Here is a 21,486-nt window from a genome sequence, read left to right as displayed (position 1 = left end):
TTTTTTCAAGGCGTAGGTGGAATACCATGTATAAAAAACATAAGAAAACTTATTTATAAAATATTAATAAGGTCAATTAATAATTTGTGAAAGATGATTCCTTGTCCTGCAGGTTTCAAGCAGGTACATAATCAGGCCAGTGGTCACAAATCATGACAAGTTTGGCCCCTCTTTGCAAATGTCAGTTCGTCAAGGTATTTTCTAAAGGGACCTAAGACTACAAAACTTACCTGTACAGAGACTCAGAGAGAGCCTCTTTGTCGATTGGCTGGGTTTATACAGTACCACATGTCTGAAACCCTTCTGTGCTGGCTTCAAGTTAAATAGTACAGTGGGTCAATAGCAGGATGGCCTAAGGCGCTGCAATGCCAATAATTGTTGACAGCGTCCAGAAACCACAGACTGTTTCTTACACTGATTTATGCGCTGTTTCCATAGCGCAAAGATGCTTGGCTCTGCTGGAAGCTGGCTGGCTGGCAACTCTTCAGTCCTGGCTAAAGGCCATGGCCTTTGGGTAGCATTCATCGAGCCATTTTGGCACTCTGGCGAGAGGCTTGCTTGTCCCGCCTGGCTGGGCTCTCTACACGGTGCATAGTAGTCTCCATCCGCAGGGATGACGACGTCCTGACGTGGCGGGAGGATGTTTCCGTGCGCTGTGAGGAGGTTTCCACGTGCTGGGAGGACACCTCGAGGAATCGAGGTTGTCGCTTCGCGGAGGGAATGAGGGAAGGCCCCTCTCGGTGGCTCTGGGAGGTCTCCACCTGCCGCGAAGACGTTCGGACCTGCCGGGAGGACGTCTCCACGCGGTGGGATGACGTTTCCTCGTAGTGGGAAGATGTCTCCACGCGGACCGTAGACGTCTCTTTGTGGCTTTGCACTCGCGGAGCGGAGGACTTGCTCCGAAGGGGTGAGGACATGCTGCCAGTTCATACACCCTGGTCAGGAGGGACAAAGAGGCCCAAGACTCATGCTCTGTGTCACGCCACACAGGGAAAAGTGACGTCAGGGTGGTGTGTTACGTCAGCGTAGGCAGCGGGACGCCGAGACCGACTAGCAACAAGGTTCTCTGGCACGCCCCGTTCGATACCTGCGCGCGCAGCCCGCTCGTGTTGAGGCTGGCCCCGCCTTCGTGTCCCAACCCGCCCCGCGACCGGAAATAGAAGCCGTGGTTTCCCGTCCTCCCTTACCGTCCGTGGCTGCGGTTCAGTCTGGTTGGTCGTGTTCGTGCATCTCTGTTGCAGTTATGGCTGCGGCCGTCGCTATGGAGACAGGTACGTTGTACCGTGAGCCCGGAGTCTTCGCCGAGGGAACGGTTTTTCGTCCCGACTTTTCCCGTCTCCCTTTCCCTGAGCTGTCTTTCGGGCTCAGATCTTTAGAGTTCTGGTTGGCGGGGGAGAAGGCGGTGGCCTTTCGGAGTATGGCTTGTGAGATTATCTTTGCTCCTGTGTTGCTCAAACCCCAACTCCTGCTCTGGCTCCCGGGGCTGAGCGGGACCGAGGGAGAAGACTGAGTGAGACCTTCCACTGTCTGTTTTGGACTCTCTTCCTGAGCTTGCTAGATGTGTCGGTAACTGATGTATCGTTCTAATGCGGATCACCATCTTCCCTCCCCTGTTTAATCAATTTGCAACTTGCTTCCTTTTTTTTTTTTTTTTAATAGCACTTTATTTTTGCTTAACGTAATCGCTGGTAGTGGTGGTCGTTATAACTCATTAACATAGGAGACCGCGCAGCTATTAGAGACTATCCAGTGATCTACGCTAACGTCCTTGGTGGTAAATACCCACTCCATTTATTTTCATCAACGAACTTTAGAGAATTCTTTACTGTTTTTGTTTTGGAAACAGGGTCTCACTATGTACTTCTGTCTGGCCCAGAACTAGAAATGTAGACCAGGCTGGCCTCAAATTCACAGAGATCCGTCTGCCTCTGCTTCTCAAGTGCTGGGGTTAAAGGTTTGTGCCACCACGCCCAGTTTGTTTTGTTTTGTTTTAAATCGGGTTCCACTCTTAGAGTTTCTAAGGAAGTCTCTCCTGCATGTTGATATATTTCATTCACAGACACACAAACACACATTCTCACACACATATAAAACACAAACATACATACGTGAATTATAAATTTCTAAGGAAGTCTCTCCTGCACTTTGATATTTGTTTATAAGTTAATATGTGTGTGTATGCTCGTTGGGAGGACAGTGCATGCCAAGGTCAGAGGACAGCTTGGGGGAGTCGCTTGTCTTACTGCAACCTTCTGGGTTCCAGGCATCTAACTCAGGCCATCAGACTTTGTCGCAAGCACTTTTACCTGTTGAGCCTTCTCACCTTTGGTTTGTTTTTGTGCCTAACAGTATTCATATTGTGACTTTTATTTTGGGTGATTTTTTAAAAAACTGTTTTTCATCCTAGATGATGCTGGAAATCGGCTTCGGTTTCAGTTGGAGTTGGAATTTGTGCAATGTTTAGCCAATCCAAATTACCTTAATTGTAAGTTGAGTACATCCTTAAGTTAAGTAGCTAGCTGTTGATGATTTCCGACAGAAGAGATGCAATTTGTAATAGTGTTTACTTTGATATGTTGATGGGGTTTTTCTTTCCCTGTAAGTATTAACTGAACAAACAGGGTCTTATGTTTTTTAATTCCTTTTGCTTTGGGGGTAGGGATGTTGAGAAGAGCTACTTTATTTTAGAGATTACAAGTCAGTTGTCCAGCAGTTGGTTGATATGCAGATTGTTTCTTTATGCCTTTCAGTTCTTGCCCAAAGAGGTTACTTCAAAGACAAAGCTTTTGTTAATTATCTTAAGTACTTGCTTTACTGGAAGGAGCCAGAGTATGCCAAGTATCTAAAGTAAGTTTACTTTTTATAATCCTAAATCTGTGTATACTTTATTATAAATACAAAGTACTGATCTTTAGCAGTTTTCTCAGTGTCAGAATGAAAATCTATATTTTGAATCATTCTACTTTTAGTTAATATAAGACACTGTCATCTCTAACTTGGATTATTACAGTAATCTGATTTATTTCTGCTATTCTTACCTCTCCCTTCCAATGAAGCCAGACAACAGTCTATGTGGAAGCCAGCTTACTTCTCTTCGTCATGTGTCAGCACATGCCACCTCTGCCCACGTTGATAAGGTCCAGTTAACTGGTTTTAGACTAAAGCTGTAAAGTAATTTGGTCTTGTCTAACCTTGTCATTTAACACTTCCTTGTATCTCTGGGTTTCTAATGTGTACAAATCCATAATCTACTGAAATGCTGTGGCATTGCCATAAGCTGAAAATTAACCCATAGTAAGTAGTGTTTTCTGGGAGTTTTAGAGCTACCGTTCTTCTTTATAGTGTCCTGTTTTTAAGCTCTGTGCTGAATGTATTGTGCACATTAACTTACTGTTAAAAAATGAACAAACAAATAAAACAGGCACTATCAAGTTATTCAAAAGATAGTTCCATTATAGGATTGACTAACTTCTAGGAACATTACAACCACACAACTGTCCCTGTTAATGATATAAAACAAAACCTCAAACTCAACTCTCTCTTTGTCTTAAAAAAAGAACAACTGGTGCATGCCTTTAATCCTAACACTGGGGAGGCAGATGTTGGCAATCTCTGAGTTTAAGGCCAGTTTGGTCAACAGAGCTACTTCCAGGACAGCCAGGGCTACACAGGTAAACCCTGTCTTGCCCCCACCCCAAAGGGTGAGGAAAGGACCAAACCAAACCAAAACAAAACAAAACAAAACAAAAAAAACCCAAAAAACAAACAAACAAACAAAAAAAACACCACCACCAACAAACAAAACCCAGGAGTTTAGTCTGGTGCCCCTTTTATCCCAGCTCTTAGGAAACAGAGGCAGGCAAATCTCTGAATTTGGGGCCAGCCTGGTTATGTAGCAAGTTGAAGGCCAATTCGGGCCACAGAGACCCTATTTTTAAAATTAGAGGAAATCATTTTAAACCTTTTTTTTTTTTTTTTTTAATCCTAGTCACTTTCCTGACTTGATTTCTCGGCTGCTTGTAGTACTAATTGCACTCTGATTTGCTTTTCATGATGCAATTGTTGATTCCTCTAGGAATCCAAAGGAGAGTTGTTATTAGATTATAATGCCATGTCCCAGCAGATTTACAGACTGTGTATTAAAAGACTTAGCCACCTTCAAGTTCAGTCTCTCCAGTAGAGCTGTTGAAAGATGATTATCTGCACTCTGCTTGCAGGCTTCCAGTGAGCATATGTCACTCTATTAGAGGCAGCTTCTAACATTGATGGCTAGAGGTTAGACAGCTCTTCATTACATTGAGATCAAATAGACCTCCTTGTAGCTCTACCCTGTTTGTGGGGTTTTGTGTTTTTGGCTTTTTTTCCCCTTTCCCCCTGTTAATCTCTGCCCTCTTGGAGATAACAGCTATAGATGTTTAAATTCAGAGGAGGTTGTGAATTAACCCCTGTTGGACAACTTCATTATATCTGCACATGGTTTTAGATTTTTAAAATAGTTGTCCTAATTTAAAGATGGGAAGGTTTTATATAACAGATTTCTGAGTCTTGAAACTTGGGAAGAGTGGAGGCCTTCGTTTTCCTGGGTCAGCAACTGGTTGCAGCTGAGGAGCTAACTCTAACCCTTCCAGACTTCCCAGCATGTGGCCTGCTTACTGAGAGCTAGTACGTGCACCAGCTGTGTTTCTCTTAGACATCTGTTCATAGGTGCTTTCAGTCACTTTTTTAGTGTCACCGTTTCCAGAATTCTCAGGAACCTTTAGTTATGTTGCAGATCAACAAAAAACTAAACAGGGAAAGTGGTGCATGCAGGGAAAGTGGTACTTACCTTTAATCCCTACACATGGAAGAGCAGGGGAAATCTGAGGCTGAGTCCAACCTGGATTATAGTTAGACCTTGGCTCAAAGGAAATTTGGGAGATGGGGTTGGCTAGAGACTTGTTGCTCACGCAGTGGACCCAGGTTTGGTTCTTAGCATCCAGTGATGGGTCCCATCTGCCTGAAACTGTAGTTCCATAAGTTCTGATGCCTTTTGGCCTCTGAAAGCACTGCACACACATAGTACACATAAACACAGGCACCAAATGCCCATCCATATAAAGTAAAAACAATAAAATTTAAAAAACAAGCTAAACATAGGCTTTCAGATGTGCTCAGAGCACTACATACCAAATGGCATTTATCTTCCTCGTGATGATTCGATATAAGTTGACTATACTTTTTTTGAGTGGAAGAAGGTTGGGAATGAAACTGTTGACTTCCTAGGAGGGCCATACTAATAAAATCCACCAGTTATTTCCATGAAGTGAATGCTTTCACTTGACTCCTGTTTATGTCTTCTTTATTTTTAAAAATCAAATTGTGAGTCTTCCATTTGTACCTCTTCTATTTTATCCTGTAGATTTAACAGTAGTATGTTGTGGCCTCTCAGAATGTGCCTAACTCCCTATTTTGTAGTCTAATTTTGTTTTGTACAAAATTGATAGGGCGCTGTCTAGATCCCAGTGACTGAGGAAACACTGCCTAAGGCCACTCTCTTGCTGCTCACATGGCTCTGCATATAAAGAAACTAAACTTTTAAGAGGTTCAATGCCACCCACCTACCTGATACTCAGAGCTGAATATTTTAAATTACTGATGTGCCACCAGGAATTAGTCAGTGTAGTGGGAATAGAGTATTCTGAGCTAAGTTATCAGTAACTACAGGCAACTCTTTATTTGGAATATAAACAATAAGCCCTTATTGCAAGGAAAGCAGAGCACTGGCTCTGCAGTGGCAGCCATAGCCACTCCCCCCCCATGCCCCTTCTCATTTTCATCTTGTCCCCTCCTCATCCTCCCTCCTTTTTAAGCTCCAGGACAAAATTATTATAATTTACAACAACAACAAAAAATATCCCAGTGCAAGTAAGCTGTAAAATCTGGACAGCTGCTCAAAAGAGAGAAAGGAAGGAGAAGGAAAAGGCTTGCTCCTCGAGTGAAGCTGGCACAGAGGACCGACTGGCTCCTGGGTGGGGAGGGGGGCCAGCTATGGAAGCCTCAAGTGTTAGGGAGGGCATGCTTAGCTGGAAACAGGAAGAAGAAAAGAGAATGTTAGACTTTCTCTTGACTTTTCTGAGTATTTCCAAAAGTCAGTCAAAAACTGCATTGGTAGAATATTAGCCTTAGTCTGCTGTGTAGTCTACAGCCCCCATGAAGTTCAGTTTTCCTACTGGTGTCCTGAATCTACTGTGTCACCCACTTCAGGCTTATATGCTATGTCATGAGCTCCTTGGTATTTTCTCTGCCTGACTCTCCACTTCCCCACTTCCTCTCTCATCTTCACTCTGACCAAACACTGACTTACTACATTGTCACTTTGTCCTTCTTGGTTTGTCATAATCCAGAGTCAGGTGAAGTCTGTTTGTCTGTTAGTGGTGATATTAATTTGGATCAATTGTTAGGTGGTGCCTTCCAGATTTCCCCACATCAAGTTACTGTTTTTCTTTTATATTTGATAAGTAATTTGGGAAAATACTTTGAGATATATAGATATCAATTTTGCCCACTGATTTCAGCATTTTTTAATCAAGTAATTTTTAGGTTAGCCTACAAAGTAATGGGTTCATCTTGACACGTTCATGCAAGTGTCGTCATGCTTTGCTCTCATCTGTTCCCTTCTCCCTAATTTTAGCATTATTGCAGATACTTTCCTCACAGTTTTTATTGAGGAATTTTCTAATTCTATCATTCTGTATTTACTCGTCAGAGTCTGTAACAAGAAAAAGTATTCTCTTGTTATTTACTAATTTAAACATGTATGTCAGAGTCAACTTTTCATGCACACCAGAAGAGGGAATGAGATTCCGTTACAGATGGTTGTGAGCCACCATGTGGTTGCTGGGAATTGAACTCTGGACCTCTGGAAGAACAGACAGTGCTCTTAACCTCTGAGCCATCTCTCCAGCCCCCATAGTCAACTTTTGGATTCTTTTTTTTAATCCAATGATTATAGTCATCTTTTCTTGACTCTAATTATTCCAGCAGTATTGGCTGCTGGAGCACTTGAGCTTGGCACCTGTGAATTCTGACATATCTCTATCCATGTTTGTCATTTCTTATGATGCATTCTGCATTCTTGTTGTACTTTGTCCGTCCTAGCCCTGGAATTAGTTGTTTCAAGAAACTCTAGTAAGTGCTTTCTGAGAATGAAGCTCTGGAGACTTTAAGTGTACTCATTGATATTTTAGTGGTTCTGTTTCTAGGCTGTTGTGCATACAAAGCTAGGAACTGCATGTATGTATATATTTATATATGGACACATACACATCTATGTCTCTGTGTGTGTGTGTGTGTGTGTGTGTGTGTGTTAAAAGCCATGAGGATGGAGCTGGAGAGATAGGTCGTAGGTTAAAAGCACTGGCTATTCTTCCAAAAGACCCAGGTTTGATACCCAGCTCCCACATGGCTGCTCACAACCATCAGTAAGTCCAGTACTAGGGGCTCCAGTGTCCTTTTCTGACCTCCATGTTTGTGATTCATAAACTTACATGAGGGAAAACACCCATAAACAAAATAAAAAGTTTAAAAAGCCTTGAGGACGTGTTGTTTACAGTTCCAGCTCAGTGACACAGCATGTATTCTACTTACCGTTTTCCTTCTCCTTCTCCATTTTAGATAATCAAATATTTGGTTTTTTTAGTCTAGTGTATTTATTTGCTCAGTCTTAAGAGTATTCATGATTTCTTGCTGTAGTCCTTGTGGAAAATTAGAGCGCTGTATTCATGGGATTTTTGGAGGGAGTAATCTTGCAATACGACCCCACACTGCCCTCAGATTCAGTGTACTTTCCTTAAGTTTCCTGAGTACTGGGAGCACAGGTATATCCACCAGCAATGTATACGGTTCTTGTGGAGTTAGTTGAGTCACTTAAATTAAGGTTTCCCTTTTATGGCTTCTGATGGAAAACCAATAGCTATTTATTAAACACATCATTATTTTCAAAGTCTTCAGAGCTAGGGAGATAGCTCAGTGGGTAAAGACGCTTGTCTGCAGGCCTGATGACCGTAGTTTGATCCCTAGGACTCCCATGGCAACCTCCACAGGTATCCCAGGGCATGTGCTCCCTCTCACATAAACAATAAATAAGTATAATAAAAATGTTTCAATTAAAAAGTGTTCATGTTCCTCTCTTAGAAAACTAGAAGTGTGTGGTTTATCCACCAGTTTTGACTCTGGGTGTGTGATCTTGGGCAAGTTACTTAAGGTTTCTGAACTTTGAGTACTGTTCTGACATAACATGATGGGAACGACACTACCAGAGGCGCTGTGCTGACAGAAGTGGTAGGCTTGAGTCATTTTTAGGGAGATGTATTAGAACTTGGGATGCCTTAAATTATGTTGGTAATTAACTTACGAACTTCACCCAGGTACCCTCAGTGTTTACACATGTTAGAGCTCCTCCAGTATGAACACTTTCGAAAAGAGCTGGTGAACGCTCAGTGTGCGAAGTTCATTGACGAGCAGCAGATTCTACACTGGCAGCACTATTCCCGGAAGCGGATGCGTCTTCAGCAAGCCCTGGCAGAACAGCAGCAACAGAATAACACAGCAGGAAAATGAAGAGCTGGGGACAGACCAGGCTCTTAGGACATGTATATAATGTATTGCTGTTGTACAGTACAGAGATAAGACTCTTCTGCCTACCCCTGTTGTGGTAGCACTCAGAACCATTAGTGCTATTTTTGGTTGGCAAACTTTTGATTGTTAATAGATTATTTCTGTTAAACTCGAATCGTTGTACTTTGATTTCTCTGGGGATTTTTACATTTCAAATGCATTTAACAGAACCAAGTGAATGAGAATGGAAGTGTTAGGTGCTTTAGAGCAGTTTAAGAACATGGTGACATGCAGTGGTACTCTGGGTCAGATCATCTCTAGGAACCTTACTGAGATTAGCTGATCCACCTCTCCTGTTTTCAGGAGAGGGAGGCGCTGGAGTTAAGATCCCTAAATCAGAGAAGGAACTACAGGAAGGGTTCCTTTCTGCATGAGAGGGCAAGCCCATCTGCTCCTGCTTTGTAAGATATCTGACACAGGGGTGGCATGGAAAGACGGGCAGTTAATGACTAACCGGACTCTTGTCCTTAAAGATGAGCTAACTTACTTGGCAAGTGCAAGTAGGTACTGTCTTAAAACGCTTCTTTGAACTCTCTTTTAAAATTTTTTCTATTTTATGTGTCTGTGTGTATGTGTACCATTTGCCTGGTGCCAAAGGAGGTCAGTAAAAGAGGGTATCAGATCCCGTGGAAGGAAGTTGAAGGTGGTTGCGAGCCACTGTGTGGTTCTGGGAAGCAAACTTGGATCCTCTGCAAGATCAGCAAGAACTGTTAATCGCTGAGCCATCTCTTCAACTCTTACCTGGTTTTTGAGACAGGGTCTGTCTCACTGTGTAGACTAGGGGCTGTGATTCTTCCACTTCAGTCTCCTGAGTCCTAGGCTTAGAAACAGCTAGGCTTGGCTCACATACTCCGCCCCCCCAGCCCCAATTTTATGTGAATGTTTGGCTTACATGTGTATTTGTGCACCACTTGAATGCTGGTGCTCTCAGAGGCCAGAAGTGTCAGATCCCCTGGAACTGGAGTTATAGATGGTTTTGAGCTGCCTTGTGGTACTGGGAATAGAACCCACATTCATTTGTGACAAGGTCTGGGTCTGTAGTCCACCCTCACCCCAAACTTGTGATCCTCTTGCTTTAGCCTCTGAAGTGGTAAGGTTACAGGTGGGTGTAACTATGCCTAACCCAATTCTCATTTGAAGAAATTGAGATTTAGACAGTAGCTTGCCTGGGGCTAGGAGAACAAGACTGTGTCACCTCAAGAGAATCACATTTTAGACATTTGTGAAACAAAACTGCCTGAATTAAGCCTATGAATTCCATGTGTCTTTCCTAGATGGTTTAGTGAAATTCATTTCAAAAGCAGAAAAGGGTTCTGCACATACACAGAATTTAAGGAAATAGATCCTAATTGCTGCAGATTTTTTTTATCCGCAATATTTCCTCTGAGCTACTTACTGTGGCCATACTGAAGACCTATTTTATTCAAATCTTTTAGATAGACATGTGTTAGAAAGCTAATTGGAGGTTTGTATTTTAATTCTTTATTGTTTAGACTGATTCTAACATAATTGACTTGTCAATTCAAAGCAAGTATGTGGCTTCTTTTAAGCAAACCAAGAAATCAAGACACAATTGCAATCAATTTTGTTTTCCAGACAGAGTTTCTCTGTGTAGCCCTGGCTGTCCTGGAACTAGCTCTGCAGACCAGGCTGGCCTGGAACTCAAAGATCCTTGCTTCTAGCTCCCAAGTGCTGGGATTAAAGGCGTGCGCCACCACTGCCTGGGAAGATCCTCAAATCTTAATCTTCAGAGAAGATCATCTCCACGAGGTTGGCCTGAAGGCACTCAGACTCCACAAGTTTTTGAGGCTGGTTTAAAAAAAAAAAAAAAGCAAGCAAGTTTTTACTACTGCTATGAATGTTACCAGGAGTGGAGTAAATTCTACTTTGACAAATTTTTGAATACGGAAATTACGCCATCAGAAACTATCAACTAGTTGTAACAAGCTTTATTAAATAGTCAAGATACTTGTCTTAAGATGACTCAATAAAACACTTGGCCTCAAGGGCCTTAATTTCATTCATACCAGGAAGCCCCATAGACTGAAAACAAGAGACAGCAAGCCCAGTACATCTCTTTCAACTCTTTAACTTAGGATTCTAGGGGCAGGGTTGAAATAAAGGGAGAGCCCTTTTAAGCCTGAAAAATGGATTTAGAGAAAATTGACACAGGTGCTTTCCAGAATGAGTCAACTTTTGAATACAGAATCTTAAAAGTGGCTGAAAACTACACCCCAGACACTAACATCTTCATTATTAATAGTTCAGTGGGATTGGCAGAGGAACAGGCACCAACTTGTGTGTTTCTGAACCATAATGTAATTTTGGAAATTAAATGTCAGATCTTTTCAAACGATTCTAAAAAACAACTTGAGTTTTAACGACATTATAGCCACAACATAAAAGCAGATACTTACTGTACCATATTTAAGTAATGTAGGCACTGCAGTTAATTTCAGTTTTTGTCTGAAGTCATTATTTGGGTCTTTCCAGCTGTTCCAAAAGGAAAGAGTTAATGAAAAATACTGCTTAGTTTACTCAATAGTTGATCTTTATTTAGTATACCGGTAATCATTGCTTTTGTTAACATTTAAACTGCTTGTGGACTGTAACTTATGTATTGCCCTCTGCAAATTTTACATTTAAAGTGTCACGGAGATAAAAACAAATGTAAAGTCAATAGAATTCTGAACTTATTCCAGACCAAATTCATTGATGATATGTGGCTGAGCATACATGTTAAAGTTGAATTCAATAACTCTTAATTGTTTCGCTTATCAGGCATTACCTAAAACACAGCCTGAGCAATTACCTGAGTTCCTTTCCACCCAACGTTTTAATAATCTAGTTCATGTCTGGACATACGGTATACATGGTCACTTACTAAGCTCTGTCTCCTACTTGGCAGTAGATGAATACACAGTCTTCAGTAATATGCTTCAGCCCCTCTCGAACGACTGGCTCAGCTATTTAAAAAAGTTAAAAAGCAATTATACATCAACTGAGATAGCCTGCGCCCTGCTATCCCCTCTCTCCAGTCTTAGTAAACTTTAACCCGCTCTAAGACCGAGGATCTAACAGTCCGGTGTTCTCTTCTGGACTCGTGATTCACCAAGTCCTAGTCCTGATTGTCCTTAAGACACACCCAGAACGCCAGAAAGCACACATGGAGTCCGGTTTTTCTCATAAGACACTAATCATTTGGAGAACTGAGAATTTTAAAGAACCAGGTTCCAAGATCTGAGTCCATGATAAAAACGAGGGCCAGCCTTGGGTTGGAGCTCAAACTCTTCCTCGGGACTACGGGACCACGGTCTCCGCCACTACAGCCCCACTTGCTGGCGTCAGCAGGGCCCTCCTTCCCGCCCTCCAAGGCCAGCCACCCACGCAGTCCCCGCCTCACCTTCCACGCAGTCTGGACACCAGCTCTTCCCTTCCGCATCCTTAGAACCGCTGAAGTAGGCGAAAATGGTCTTGCCCTGGTGGTCCTTCAGAACCTTATCGAACTCCTCGAAGCCGGACACGCTCACCTCCTCGAAGGTGGCCATGGGTACAAGTCCAGAGTGGAGAGCGGGAGGTGCCTTAGGGTCCGGCCGCTCAAGGCGGGGCCCAAGTAGGGCGTGAACAAGTTTCCGGGTGGGCGGTACAGCCGGAGCGTTGTGGTGCTACGGGAGCCTAGGATGGCCATAACTCGCTAGGACCGTCCATTTGGTCTGCTGAAGTTTCTTTTTGGCGCCAGCTCCCTACGGACATACAGACTTCTGACCTGGTCTGGTCCTCACCCTGGCCGCATGGACAATAACTGCAAAACCCATCGCGGTTTACCACTTTGATTCTCATATGGCTCAGGAAGCTCAACGGCTCCCAAGCCACCCCGCGCCTGTTGCTATGGCGACTGGACTAGAGGCCGGAAGCGAGGCCTAGCTTGTGGTCGCCTGCCTGTCTTCTGGTCACCGCGCCCAGGCCAGGTAGGCTCGGGCGGGAGTTAGGGGGATTCTGGGAAGCTGCATTAGGTAGAGGGGACAAGTGAGTAGAGACCTTGCCCTCGGCTTGTCTTGCAGCTCCGCCCCTTCAATTACCTTTATATTTGTCAGACTTTAGGGGGGGCCGGGGCTGGGGGCGGCGTCCGGGACTGGGCGGGGGTACGGAGAGAGCTGCGAGACAGAAAGGCAGCGAGGGCCGGATCCGAGTGTTGTACTTGCGTTTGCTGGACACGCTGTCTAGGGGAACAGGTGCAAAGACAGCGTGCCCGAGGTTGCGTTGTGGAAAGGAGCTGCGGAGCCCGGCACGGGGCCCTTGCCCTGGCTGCGCGGGTGTACGCTGGCAGCGAAGATGCCGGCTCGTTGTGTGGGGGCGGGCAGGTCGTGGCGGGGTGTTTGGTCCCCGTGGGCTAGGAGGTGGAATGTAAGGATGTTCCGAGGCTATGGAGTAAGGCGCCGAGCGAGGTCTTCAGTGCGGGGAGTGCGCTGTGCAAGCGGAGGGAGGCCGGAGGATGGTAGGCGGCCTTGGGGGAGAAGGACTACGGAGCCCGCAGTACCCACTGGGATGAACAAGGCCTTTGGGATACCAGGGACTTCAGGCTCGGTTGAGGCAGCAGTGGACACCAGGGCAGTGTGGGTGAACGGGGCTCTGGGAGAGCCCGAGGTGGTTGGACCTGCTGGGTCTGTGTGGGTGACTCGATCTGACAAGGAGGAGCCAGACGGTGGGAGTCCACCAAGCTGTGAGAGGAAAGGTCGTCGCAGAACACTTGGCCATGAGAGCATCCTGGAACTGTGGTTGAAGGTGCAGGCTATGAGGGTAGCTTCAGGATGCTGGGGAGGAAGCAGAGTGGAGCTCCATCCTGTTCCTGCGGGAGAGGGGCCAGTCGAAAAGGGCCTTCCCGGGCGAGCTTCCTGGTTAGAGACGAGCCAAGGTGGTGTCACAGGGCCCTGGGTGAGAGGACGTGCTAGGGCATTCCCCAGGGCCTCAGGACTGCCCTGTGCTAGGGAAATAGGGGCAGGTTGTGAGAGAGTCTCCATCTTATGTAGGCAGGGACAAGCTGGGAAGACACCTCCTGCTGTGGGTGGACCTGGGGTAGTGGAGAAGATAAGCTGTGCTGCCATGGGCCCTTGGGAAAAGAGACAAGCTATGGGGGTGCCTGAGGCCATAGGATGTTCTGAGGCCTTGAAAAGACCCACAGAGGGAGAAGTGAGGGGATGTGGGGGTGCCCCAGGTCTGTGTCGCAAGGGGCATTCAGTGCAGGGTTCTGGAGCTCTGGAGGAAGAACCTGTATATGGGCATATGTTATGGGAAAGGGGGCAGATTGTAGGGGCTTCTGATGCCTTGATGGTACTTCCCAGGGCTATGGAAGATGAAACTACCCCCCAAAGGGGGCTGGAGTTGTGGCAAAGGAGACAAGAGGTGGAAGATACAGGTTCTAGGGCCATGGCACAGCCTGTGGGAGTGTCTTGTCCTAGAGAAGACGGAGCTAGATGTGGAACTGACCCAGGGCCGTGGGGAGCTGCTCAGGCTGCAGGGTTGTCTGCCTCTGAGGAGCAGGAGACAGGTTCTCAAGGTGCCACGGGGCTATGGGGTATAGAACAGGCAGTGGGAGCACCCAGGGCTTTGGGGAAGGAGTCGGACGATGCACGTGCTCCAGGATGGTGGGGAACAGGACAGCTGCCGAGCATGCAGACTGTGGTGGTATCAGGAGATTGGGAAGAAGCCGGCTGTGATGTTTCAGGCCTGTGGGAGAGGCAGCAGGCTTTGGGGCCTCCTCTGGCTGAGCCATTACCAGGACCAGCTATGGAGGAGACACACAGTGGGAGTCTCCTAAGCCTGTGGGAGAGGGGGCAGGTCATGAGGGAGCAAGAGGCTCAGGGGCCTGCAGCTTTAGGGATACCTGGGGCTGTGGATCAGGATGCCAGTTGTGGGGTTCTTTCATGTCCATGTGGTAGGAGGCGGGCTGTGGAATTGATGGAGGCAGTTGTGAGGCCAAAGCTCAGGTGTGCCCCAGGAGCACCCTCAGCTCTGGGTGTGCCTGCTGCCACCTTGTGTGTATGTCAGGAAAGCAGCTCTACAGATGGTGTGGACCTGTCAGAAAGACCTTACATTGCCTCTGCGGGGCCCATGGCTCCTGAGGAATGTTCATCTATGGTAGAGGATGCTGAGTCTAGGGCCCTTCCAGGCTCATGGGGAAGGAGACCAGCTATTGGGGTTCCCATGGCTCCTCAAGTGCCTGGTTCTCTGGAGGTAGAGGCTGACTCCAGAGGTTTCTCTGGCATGTCAGGAAGGAGACAGGCTGCAGGTATACCTGTGACTGCAGGGGTATCTCCAGCTGGTGTGGGCGTGGCTCCCAGGGCATCTAGTTCTGTGTGGGAGCACACTGGATCTAGGAGTGCCTCAGACTCAGTAGGAGGCAGGCCACCGACATGCGTATCCATGACCGTAGGGCTGCCTGAGTTCACAGTGGATGAGACACTCTGTGAGGGTTTACAAAGAAGACAGTCTGCCCCAGTGCCTGGGACTGCTAGAACTGCCACAACTGTGGGAGTGCCCACAGCTTCTGGGCTCTTTGGGCCTCACCGGGTGGTAGACAGTGGCGGTGGAGAAAGCTCAGAGATATGGCAAAGAAGACAAATGGCCGAGGCGCCTGCTGTCCGCAGAGTCCCTAAGCTTGAGAGGGAAGCAGGCTCTGATAGTGCCTCTGATCTGTGGAGGAGAAACAGTGGGACATTTTCTGAGGCGATGAGGGGGGCTTTGCATCAGGAGGTGCTTACAGCTGTTGGGGTTCCTGTGGTTGGGTGTGTACCTGCTGCAGTGTGGGTGACTGAGTCCCCTCGAGAGGAAGCAAATGAAGGTGACTATGACATGACAGTGGCAAGGGGACAGTCCATGGAAGGAGTAAGGGCATCAAGGGAGGAAACAGTGAGTAGAGGGATCCTGGGGCTTGCAGGGAGGGGCCAGGCTGTGGGGGTGTCTTATACCCATGAGCTTGGTGCCAGGATGTGGGGCAGTCCAAGGCTTTCGGGGGAGGAAACAGCCTGTGAGACTGTGCCCAGGGTATCTGCAGTGAGAACAGCTGGGGCAGCAGTTTCAAGGGAGGACGTGGGTCTTGGCCATTTCAGAGCTGACCTGCAGGGGAGTGGCCAGAGAGTTGTGGAAGGGGTTCCTGAAGCTAGAGTGAGAGAGGATGATTTGGGGGAGAGGGAGGAGGGCGGGTTGAGAGGCACCTTCCAGTAGATGTATAGAAAGCAATTGGAAGATGTCCTGGGGTTCTGGGGGGGAAAGAGGTTGGGTAACCATTTGTCTTGGGCATAGGTGAAGGAAGTGGGATGTGTCGGGACCTTATGATTCCTGGAGAGATACTTTGTGGTGATGTCACAGGGAGACTTTTAGAAAGATGGGGAATGCATTACAAGGAGGCCTGTCCCAGGATTTTTTACAGCGGAATGGTGTGGGGTGGGCGTCCCTGGACTTGTGTTTGTGTGTGTTTTGTGTGTGTGTGTGTGTGTGTGTGTGTGTGAGATTGGTGACCTGAGGTGTACAGCCCCAACTCTGCAGCTCATTCTGTGGCTTCAGCTCCAGCCCTGTGGTGTTGGCAGGCCAGCTGGCATTGCCTTACCCGTGTGCCTCCCATCTGCTCCTTGGATCCTGTCTCTGTAGCTTAGAAACAAGGGATCTTGTACAGCTGTCTTTGTGTTCCTGCAAATGCATCTGCCTTTAAGAGGATCCAGGCTGTAAACTTCAGATTTGCTTTAAAAAATTTTAAGCTAGGTTTTTCCTCTTGACCTTGAATTTCCTGATTGATTTACTATAGGGTTCTTTGAAAGGACAAATTCCCCAGTGTGTTTAAACCTTAGCATTTCTTGGGAAATTGCTTAATGCGACCATGTTGAGTTAATTGTTCACTGTGTTCAAAGTACTGATTGTGGGAAATAAAAGAGTAAGACAAGAAAGACCCTGAGTTCTCAAGGAGCCTTGTCTAGCTGGGAAGCTGAGGCTCAGGCCATGAAATAGGTAAGTGACTATGTGTGACAACGTGGTTAACCCCTGAGTGGCAGGGCCATTCAAGTATGTTAAAATCTTCAGACTAGAGAGAAGGATGAGGGGGTATCTCCTTACCGCTTCCTCGGTTCCTCAGCAACTGTGGACTCATTGTGAGTGTGTCCAGAGTGGGGGTGATGGGGGAGCTAGCCTGCTCGCTGGTTAGACCCTAGCTTTATTTAGACTCGCTCGGAATATCATCTGAGCTACTTAACAGAGGAACACATTTCATTAGGATTTATTTATGTACAGCGTGTTTATGAAACTGATCACAAAACAATATTTTGTCTTAACAACTAATTTCTTACTGTAGACCCTTGGGATTTAAAATGAAAATGGCCTGAGATTATCATTAAAATAGTGGCTCCCTTTTCTTTTGAAAATGAAAGTTTCAAAAGTGGTTGCTTTTTATAAATGCAAGAAGTTATGGATGGGATATTATATTCCAGAGGGATTCTCTATCTCAGTTCCCAAATAATTGAGACAGAGACTTTTTAGAATTATAAAAGTATTAAGGTTCAATAAGTGGGCAGATATTAACTCGCTAAGCTATTTTGCTATTTCCCAGCAATGTACCCCAAGTTACTTGCCATAATTGTTAATTCCTGGGGTGCTTCTGTTTCATCAGGCCGGCCTTCATGGCCACATGCTCATGGTCCATAATGCCCCATGGTGACCTCCTTCTCTGCCCCCTGTCATGGTCCCTCTCTGACCCCAAGCCCAGGTACTTAAGCTATGCCTACTTCTCGTCTGTCCAGTTATAGGCTGCCAGAAACTTTATTTAACAAGTCAGAGAACATTGGCTAGCAATATTAACACAGCATCACTTGGTGTACATGAGCTGCAGTCATATCTTGGGGGCCATTACTTTAGCATTTGAATGCATAGAACCAGACCAAACTCCAACACAAGACGTAGACCTCTTTCTAAGCAGTCGTTCTTGCATGAGGTTACTGTGGGTTTACTCTGGAATGTTGCTATATATGCATGGGATTGTGGGGTGCTTAATCTGTTGTTTGAAGTTAGTTGCACTGTTTAATTTTAGACATGTTTCATTTAAGGAAGATTTGCCTGGTGACTAGGCTGTCACTGATGTTCTTGATTACCTGATGTGATGGGACCAAGCCAGCCAGCTTCTCCCTGTGTTCATCTGGCATCCAGTATCCAACGAGATGGGATGAGTGACCCCAGAAATCTTCAGACCCAGGTTGTTTTGCTGTTTTCCTTCAGATAAATATTACATAACATTTTAAAAAGATTTGTTTATTTATTATGTGTACAGTGTTCTGCCTGTACTCTAGAGCCAGATGAGGGAAACAAATCTCATTATAGATGGTTATGAGCCACCATGTGGTTGCTGGGAATTGAACTCAGGACCTTTGGAAGAACAGCCAGTGCTCTTAAGCCCTGAGCCATCTCTCCAGCCCTACAAAACATTTTAAATATAAAGAAAAGTTGAAAAATAAAAAGACATCGAACATTTTGAAGTCATTTTCTAGATTTAGTAGTTGTTAGTAATTTGCCCCATTTTCTGTCTGCTCAACTATCTGTCTCTAAGGTTGTGTATAAGCATTCCAAAAGAAGGTACAAATAGTGATACTTTCATTTAAATATTTCAGAACACTTTAAAAATGAGTTTTCTTTCCTAGTTTTACCATTATCACACTTAAGAAAATTACTTAAAAACCTATGTGTCTATCTGTCTGAATGTATGTGCACATGTGTGTGCAAGGGTTCCTACAGAAGCCAGAAGAGGGCGCTGGACCCCTCTAGGCCAGAGTGGGAAGCCTGATATTCTTACCCACAAGCAGCTGTTAAAGTGCCTCATGTGTCTGATGGTGGTAGTCCAAAGGATGTGTTTAAAGTTACAGGTTAAAGCTGGGCGCAGTGGCGTACACCTGTAATCTCAGCACTTGGGGAGGCAGAGGCAGATGGATCTCGGTGAGTTAGAGGCCAGCCAGGTCTACAAAGTGAGTCCAGGACAGTCAAGGCTACACAGAGAAACCCTGTCTCAGAAAAACAAAAACCAAAAAAAGTGTTATAGGTTAAATTTTATTTCCACTCTCATTTTTTAGTGTGGTTGGTTGGTTTTGTTTTATTGTTTTCGGTTGCTATTCCTTTCTAGGTTTTCTGTTGTCTTTATTGCACCCACACCCACCCCCGTCCCTCCCTGGGGTATGTGGAACATTCACATGTATTCATGCCATTCCAGTGCAAACCTGTGCGAACAGGTATATTCAGGAAAGTGTTGTCCTCCCCCTGGTTGTCCTTCTGTTCTTTCCTTCCTGTTCCCACTCATACCCTATGGATAACTAACCTCATTAACTCCCATTTCTCTTTGTCTTATTCCTTTTGCCATAAGAACCAGATACTTACATGTATTCTTATGGCACTTTTTTTTTCTTAATATTGCAGCTATTCTTTCCAGCCTTATTTTCCAAGAAATCTCCCCACGCCAGTTCCTAGTGCTGTTTCTAGAGACATCCTCGTGTCTAACATTTCTAACACTGTTCTGCGGCTGTCCCAAAGTTTATTCCATGACCAACCCTATATGGGCCTGTTGGTTGATTTCAGTAATTGGCAATTTTAAACCATATACTAGAAAGTGAGCCTTTATATAGCTGTACAGTTGGAAGTGAAAGTGCATAGTATCCCAGCAATGATATTGGACTGCTGAGTCAAAAGTAGCTGAGTATTGCCAAGTTGCCCCAGAAAACAGTGTGCCTGTGCCCAGTGCACATTCATATCTCTCCCCTCTCTTCCCCACTTTCTCTCTCTCTCTTCTCTCTTCCTCTTCCCATGTTCGTTCTTTCATCTCTTCTGTCTTTCCCATCTCCTGTGTTTAAGAAAAAAATGTGTGTGTGCCTATGTAGATTTATGTGCATTATTCTATGATAATATATTTCCTCATAATCTTACCAAAGGCATGAAGTGCTGTACTCTTTTATCTTGTGGAATTTCACAATTTTTTTTTATATTGATGAACACTTTTTAAAGATTTAAAAATGTTTAATTATATGAATGTACACAGGCATATGGATATGTGCACATGAGTGTAGGTGTCTGTCGAGGTCCACAAGCTTAGAATCCCCTGGAACTGGAGTTACAGGCAGTTGTGACCTGCCACCTAATGTGGGTGCTGGGACCGGATTCAGAGTCCTCTGCAAGAACACTAAGCACACTTGACTACTGAGCCATCTCTCCAGCCCACTGTGGGTTGTTTGTTTGTTTTTTAACCTCAGTTGTTAGGGACACCAAGGTCCTTGTACTCCCATTGGAGCCCGAAGAGAACCAGAAGTGTTCATCACACGGGGTGTCTCCACAATGGAGAAGATAAAATTGACACCTGCATCCCACCCAGAAGGCTGAGAGTGGATTTTGTTAACAGCCTGCTGACCTGTTTGCTATATGTGGAGGCAGACTTCACCCAAATTCCCCAGAATGGTTATTCCACATTCTTCCCTCCCTAGACCACTACTCATCCTTAGGGGAGATGCATAGCAGGATATTTGAGCCCATTGTGAACCCCAAGATTGTGAACTGGAAAAACCTGTTTCTAGTTGTGGAATGGCTCAGCCCTAGCATACACCTTTAATCCAAGTGCTTTCTGTAAAGGGATTAAGTAAAGTTAACCTGCTAGCTCAGGGAGGCAGAGAAAGCACCCTGCTGACCTTCCTACTCAGCTGACATCCCAGAGGAAAAAGCCAAAAGCCAAAAACTCCTTCTTCTCCATGTTGTATTAAATACCCTTTAACTCAAAGACCCTCCTTTCTGCTTAATTCCTGTCAGCTGGTTACTTGCTCCAGCTCTTGACCTAGGGTTGACTTTATTTAGCTCTTGGATTAAAGGTGTGTGTTAGCGCTGAGCCATTCCACAGGTAGAAACGGGATTTTACAGTTTCCAATCTTGGGGTTCACAATGGGATCAAATATCCTGCAACAGAGATGCCACATGTACTTTTAGCTGTAGAACTCTCATGGTCACACTTGCTTAGTAAAAGAGTTTCTATATAGTCACACCTTAAGCTTTATTGTGCACTTGGAATTGGACTGATTGCTGCCTGGAAACCTTTCCCCAAATTGTACTATGTTTTAAATATGTTGACAATGAACCACTACCTGGCATTAGACTCCCCGAAGTCTGATCCAGGTTGAGGAATTCATTCTGCACTGGGTTTTCACTCTTATCTCTTCACGCTGCAGGGGGCCCCCCTCCCCCAACCCCCAGTTAACACATACACACATATGGAGTCCTTTGTATTTGCAAATAATATTTTCTTCCAGTTTTTCAGCTCTTGCTTTTTATTTATTTGTTTGTTTGTTTGTTTTTGTTTTGTTTTTTTGAGACAAGGTTTCTCTATGTAGCCTTGCCTGTCCTGGAGTTCACTATGTAGACCGGCCAGAACTCACAGAGATCCCTGCCTCTGCTTCCCCCTGGCATTAAAGGTGTGCACTACTAATGCTTGGCTTATTGGGGCTTTTATTTGTGTGCTTGTGTATTTGTTGGTTCTTAACCAGGGAGAAATATTTCAAAGAAATTTCATTTATTTATTTATTGAATTTTTTTTCTAAGATAGGGTTTCTCTATGTAGTCCTGGCTGTCATGGAACTCGCTCTGTAGACCAGGCTGATCTTGAACTCAAGAGACCCGCCTGCCTCTGCTTCCCAAGTGCCGGGATTAAATAGTGCACCACCACTGTACGGCTAAGAATTCCTTTTAATGTAGTCACATTTATCAGTCATGTATTGTTTCACTCTCCGTGTCAGAGATACTTTTATTACACATGAATTTTGAATCATAGGTCAG

General features: G+C 45.3%; 5 protein-coding genes across 7 annotated transcripts in view; 3 read left to right on the top strand and 2 right to left on the bottom strand.

The window, feature by feature from the left end:
- Positions 1-338: 338 nt before the first annotated feature.
- Positions 339-1,026, bottom strand: C25H17orf100 (chromosome 25 C17orf100 homolog). Its single transcript, XM_051167604.1, has one exon. The coding sequence runs from the start codon at positions 915-917 to the stop codon at positions 522-524; it is 396 nt and encodes a 131-aa protein (XP_051023561.1). The 5' UTR covers positions 918-1,026; the 3' UTR covers positions 339-521.
- A 149-nt stretch (positions 1,027-1,175) lies between these two features.
- Positions 1,176-9,640, top strand: Med31 (mediator complex subunit 31). Of its 3 annotated transcripts, XM_051167641.1 has the most exons (5): positions 1,176-1,271; positions 2,408-2,485; positions 2,751-2,847; positions 8,406-8,630; positions 9,253-9,640. In XM_051167641.1, the coding sequence occupies exons 1-4, from the start codon at positions 1,244-1,246 to the stop codon at positions 8,596-8,598; spliced, it is 396 nt and encodes a 131-aa protein (XP_051023598.1). In that variant the 5' UTR covers positions 1,176-1,243; the 3' UTR covers positions 8,599-8,630; positions 9,253-9,640. The 3 variants fall into 3 exon arrangements, with proteins under 3 accessions (XP_051023598.1, XP_051023599.1, XP_051023597.1); XM_051167642.1 differs by lacking the exon at positions 8,406-8,630; XM_051167640.1 differs by lacking the exon at positions 9,253-9,640 and having other exon boundaries at positions 8,406-8,920.
- A 603-nt stretch (positions 9,641-10,243) lies between these two features.
- Txndc17 (thioredoxin domain containing 17) lies at positions 10,244-12,226 on the bottom strand. Its single transcript, XM_051168232.1, has 4 exons — positions 12,059-12,226; positions 11,540-11,621; positions 11,073-11,148; positions 10,244-10,464 (listed from the first exon to the last, which is right to left on the bottom strand). The coding sequence occupies exons 1-4, from the start codon at positions 12,201-12,203 to the stop codon at positions 10,396-10,398; spliced, it is 372 nt and encodes a 123-aa protein (XP_051024189.1). The 5' UTR covers positions 12,204-12,226; the 3' UTR covers positions 10,244-10,395.
- A 410-nt stretch (positions 12,227-12,636) lies between these two features.
- On the top strand, positions 12,637-16,121 carry LOC127208703 (collagen alpha-2(I) chain). The gene has a single exon (XM_051168231.1). The coding sequence runs from the start codon at positions 12,988-12,990 to the stop codon at positions 15,874-15,876; it is 2,889 nt and encodes a 962-aa protein (XP_051024188.1). The 5' UTR covers positions 12,637-12,987; the 3' UTR covers positions 15,877-16,121.
- Positions 16,122-16,255: 134 nt separating this feature from the next.
- The window catches only part of Kiaa0753 (KIAA0753 ortholog), a 48,141-nt gene continuing 42,910 nt past the window's right edge, over positions 16,256-21,486 (top strand). The window contains exons 1-2 of the mRNA XM_051167306.1: positions 16,256-16,653; positions 17,742-17,887. Coding sequence (XP_051023263.1) covers positions 17,795-17,887 — 93 coding nt within the window. The 5' untranslated portion in view covers positions 16,256-16,653; positions 17,742-17,794. The remainder of the gene's footprint in view (positions 16,654-17,741; positions 17,888-21,486) is intronic.

Source organism: Acomys russatus, chromosome 25 (genome assembly GCF_903995435.1).
Source record: "Acomys russatus chromosome 25, mAcoRus1.1, whole genome shotgun sequence".
Taxonomy (NCBI): domain Eukaryota; kingdom Metazoa; phylum Chordata; class Mammalia; order Rodentia; family Muridae; genus Acomys; species Acomys russatus.
The sequence above is the reverse complement of the archived record's forward strand: the minus strand, read 5'-3'. Positions and strand labels throughout refer to the sequence as shown.

What these genes read in the sequence shown, in the direction of transcription:
- C25H17orf100 (XM_051167604.1), bottom strand. Translation starts at nt 917, where the DNA reads ATGTCCTCACCCCTTCGGAGCAAGTCCTCCGCTCCGCGAGTGCAAAGC.
- Med31 (XM_051167641.1), top strand. Translation starts at nt 1,244, where the DNA reads ATGGCTGCGGCCGTCGCTATGGAGACAG. An exon ending in CAATCCAAATTACCTTAATT is followed by an intron (nt 2,486 to 2,750) that starts GTAAGTTGAGTA and finishes TATGCCTTTCAG; the next exon opens with TTCTTGCCCAAAGAGGTTAC. An exon ending in GAGTATGCCAAGTATCTAAA is followed by an intron (nt 2,848 to 8,405) that starts GTAAGTTTACTT and finishes AACTTCACCCAG; the next exon opens with GTACCCTCAGTGTTTACACA.
- Txndc17 (XM_051168232.1), bottom strand. Translation starts at nt 12,203, where the DNA reads ATGGCCACCTTCGAGGAGGTGAGCGTGTCCGGCTTCGAGGAGTTCGAT. An exon ending in GTGTCCAGACTGCGTGGAAG is followed by an intron (nt 11,622 to 12,058) that starts GTGAGGCGGGGA and finishes TTTTTTAAATAG; the next exon opens with CTGAGCCAGTCGTTCGAGAG. An exon ending in CATTACTTAAATATGGTACA is followed by an intron (nt 10,465 to 11,072) that starts GTAAGTATCTGC and finishes TTTTTAAACCAG; the next exon opens with CCTCAAAAACTTGTGGAGTC.
- LOC127208703 (XM_051168231.1), top strand. Translation starts at nt 12,988, where the DNA reads ATGCCGGCTCGTTGTGTGGGGGCGGGCAGGTCGTGGCGGGGTGTTTGG.